At 31.7% G+C, this 3,104-nt stretch overlaps 1 protein-coding gene across 1 annotated transcript; it reads left to right on the forward strand.

The window, feature by feature from the left end:
* Nucleotides 1–451: 451 nt before the first annotated feature.
* On the forward strand, nucleotides 452–1,582 carry LOC113381063. Its single transcript, XM_026620052.1, has 2 exons — nucleotides 452–792; nucleotides 1,324–1,582. Exons 1-2 carry the CDS (start codon nucleotides 452–454, stop codon nucleotides 1,580–1,582), a joined length of 600 nt encoding a protein of 199 aa, XP_026475837.1.
* The last annotated feature ends 1,522 nt before the right edge of the window (nucleotides 1,583–3,104 follow it).

Raw genomic sequence — 3,104 nt, forward strand, 5'->3', positions numbered from 1 at the left:
CACCTATAATAACTCGTAAAGTCCCACCTGGTGAATATTATCATTATGGACTAGAAACATCATTAATAGATCAATTCAATCTTGTTGATTACCTAATTCTATTGTCATCAATATCAATATAGATGGATTGCCAATCACAAAAAGCTCTACCAGCCAACTGTATTCCATCCTTGCTCAGGTTCATCCTAAAGTTTCTCAGCCATTTGTTATAGGAATATATCATGGCTATGAAAAACCTCATAGTTGCAAAGTATTTTTGGAAGAATTTTTAAATGAGTATAAAAACTTACATACAACAGGTTTTAATTACAAAAACCGGAATTTTAAAGTTGTCATAAGAGCGATTATCTGTGATAGTCTAGCAAGGCCTTTCGTCACCTGTACAAAATTGCACAATGGATATTATGAATGTGGAAAATGAAGAGAAGAGGGTGATTACAAAGATCATAGAATGTTATTTGTAAACGTAGACGCAGCGTTACGAACTGATCAAAATTTTATTGATGGTATTGATGAAGATCATCATGTCGGCCAATCACCATTCGAAGAAGCAGGTATAGACATGGTTTCACAGTTCCCGATTGACTACATGCGCAACTGCTGTCTTGGAGTGATTTTGACAACATTTGTAAAAGTTTCCCACGCACATAAATGGTCAGCAAAACAAATTGCCGAAATTTCTGGGCAGCTAGTTAAAATTGCAAAATGGATTCCACAAGAATTTGCAAGAAAACCACGCAAATTGCAATATGTAGATCGATTTAAGGCCACAGAGTTTCGTCAATTTCTATTGTATACACTATACAGGTCCAATTGTTTTCTCAAATTATTTACCACGAAGTTACCAAATTCACTTCAATTCATTACATTGTGCTATTAGAATTTTGAGTCATGAAGAAGATTGTCTACGTAACAATGATTGTGCAAGGTCTTTATTGATATACTTTGTCGAAAATTGTAAAACGTTGTACGAAGAAAAAATTTTAGTATATAATTCTCACAATTTAATTCATTTGCCTGACGATGTTTTAAAATTCGGACATCTTGATTCTATAAGTGCTTTTCCATTTGAAAATTACTTATATATTCTGAAAAAAAAATTAAAAAAAAAGCAGGTCAACCTTTGCAGCAATTGCATAGAAGAATTGTTGAAAACAATTTATGTCGCACTCCATCGAACAATCAAATTTATAATCAACCAGTTGTAGCTGATCAAAATTTAGAAATTTCTAAAAACTTAAAAATGATTAGTTATAATAAAATACATTTTAAACAATTTTCGCTGTCGTTGAAAAACCAAGGTGATAAGTATTGTTATTTAAGAAACAATGTTCTTCTTCGAGTGAAAAATATTAGTGTGAGTGATGGTAAAATAAGCTTAACAGGAGAATCATTATTAGATCCTGTAAGCTTTCCTAATTATCCTGTTAGTTCACTTGACTTTCAGATATACGTCGGAAATACGTGGTGGTCTCAAACAATGCTTTTTAGTGCTGAAGAAGTAAAAATGAAAGCAGTTTGCATCCCCTATAAAGAAACTTTCTGTTTTCTACCCTTAATCCATTCAGATATCGAATCATAGTGCTATATAAAATTTTTATATAATTTTATGACATTAAAATTGATAGATATCTAATAATTTTTTTATTTTAATTAACCTTTGTATTAATTTATTATTTGTTAATAAAACTTTTGAAAATTGTCAGATTTTGCTATTTTTAGAGTTTTTGAATTTCATTATATCATTGTTAAAAAACAATTTTAATTATTTACATTTTAAAGAATAAAATTGGTGATCTATTAAAAATAATTCGATGTTGAAACATGTAAAAAATTTAATTGTTTGTGCTTTTGGCGCCAAAAGCGGCCATTTTGCTTTATATACTACAAAACCTCTCACTTATCCATAAGAGAGTGGTTGTTGACAAGCGTGAATTACATTGGGTGCGTTCCACTAAGCGCTCACAACGCTCAAAATACCCATTAAGCCGTTCCACATGACGACCGCGGTCGCTGTGATCGCGGCGAAAACGTCACTACTGACGTCATAACTTTCGCTCACGTCAAGCTCACAACGACCCATCTAAAAAGGTGGGTCGAAGTGGACGTTGTTGAGAAAATTTAGGCGCAATATTTGAAATTGTTTTTGAAATATGATATTTTGAACTCGAAGATGGCGACGGAAAAATTATCTTATACGATGTGATCGAGATATTGCTGTGGAAGCGAATGTTTCTCCGGCTGAAGCTAAACGTGCGAGGGCAGGTAAATATAATTACACTAAATTTATGTAATAAAATTAATTTTAGTCTATATTCAACAGCCATTATACATTTCTCTCATTTAACAATGATGACCTAACCTCATATATAATTAATGCCCATATTAATTGAAAAATTATTCCTTCTATGAAAAATTTATTTTGTTTGTAGACCAATATTTTGCTACAGAACTTTTAAGAACTTTAGTAAATCAAGATCCTCATAAGGCATCTACATCTACTTCTCATGTAGAACATGAGGATGCTGAATTCTACAATGAAGAATTTCTTGAAAGCAATGACGAAGAAGTACTTGGTAGTGAAGACGCAGGTGAACTTAACTCTGAAACTCAAGAATCTGAAGGTATATTAAAAATATAAATTCTGTTATCATCCTATTCTTAACATTTATTATATGAGGATGTCAGTTACATATGTGGTTTTTGTGTTTCTTATTAATAAATTACATTTTTTTCTATATGCAGGTGGAGCTTCTTCATACAGGTGGTCTTCACCCGCTGTATTACTCTTATTAGAGACTTACAGATCCATGGAACAAATACTCAATAGTGGGAAAATGTCCCATAAACAAGTCTGGAAAAAAATATCCGAGAAGTTGACAAAAATGGTCATAATGTCACCGGACCGCAATGCTATTCTAAACTGCGAAGTCTGAAGAAAACCTATAAGTCAACTAAGGATCATAATAACAAATCGGGAAATGATCGAAAGACTTGGAAGTTTTACGAAGTTTGTACAAATTTCTCAATATTCTGCTTAATTTTTCGATACAGTTAATTTTTCTATAATTATAAATAAATTAGTTTCTAATTATTGTACTATA

This window comes from Ctenocephalides felis, unplaced genomic scaffold, assembly GCF_003426905.1.
Source record: "Ctenocephalides felis isolate EL2017-DRISC unplaced genomic scaffold, ASM342690v1 CF-g0.4_SCAFFOLD_02541, whole genome shotgun sequence".
Taxonomy (NCBI): domain Eukaryota; kingdom Metazoa; phylum Arthropoda; class Insecta; order Siphonaptera; family Pulicidae; genus Ctenocephalides; species Ctenocephalides felis.

Bases quoted from the DNA above. Each gene is read 5' to 3' on its own strand.
- LOC113381063 (XM_026620052.1), top strand. From the start codon at position 452: ATGTTATTTGTAAACGTAGACGCAGCGTTACGAACTGATCAAAATTTT. The intron at 793-1,323 runs GTATACACTATA...TTGTTATTTAAG, and splicing joins GAGTTTCGTCAATTTCTATT to AAACAATGTTCTTCTTCGAG.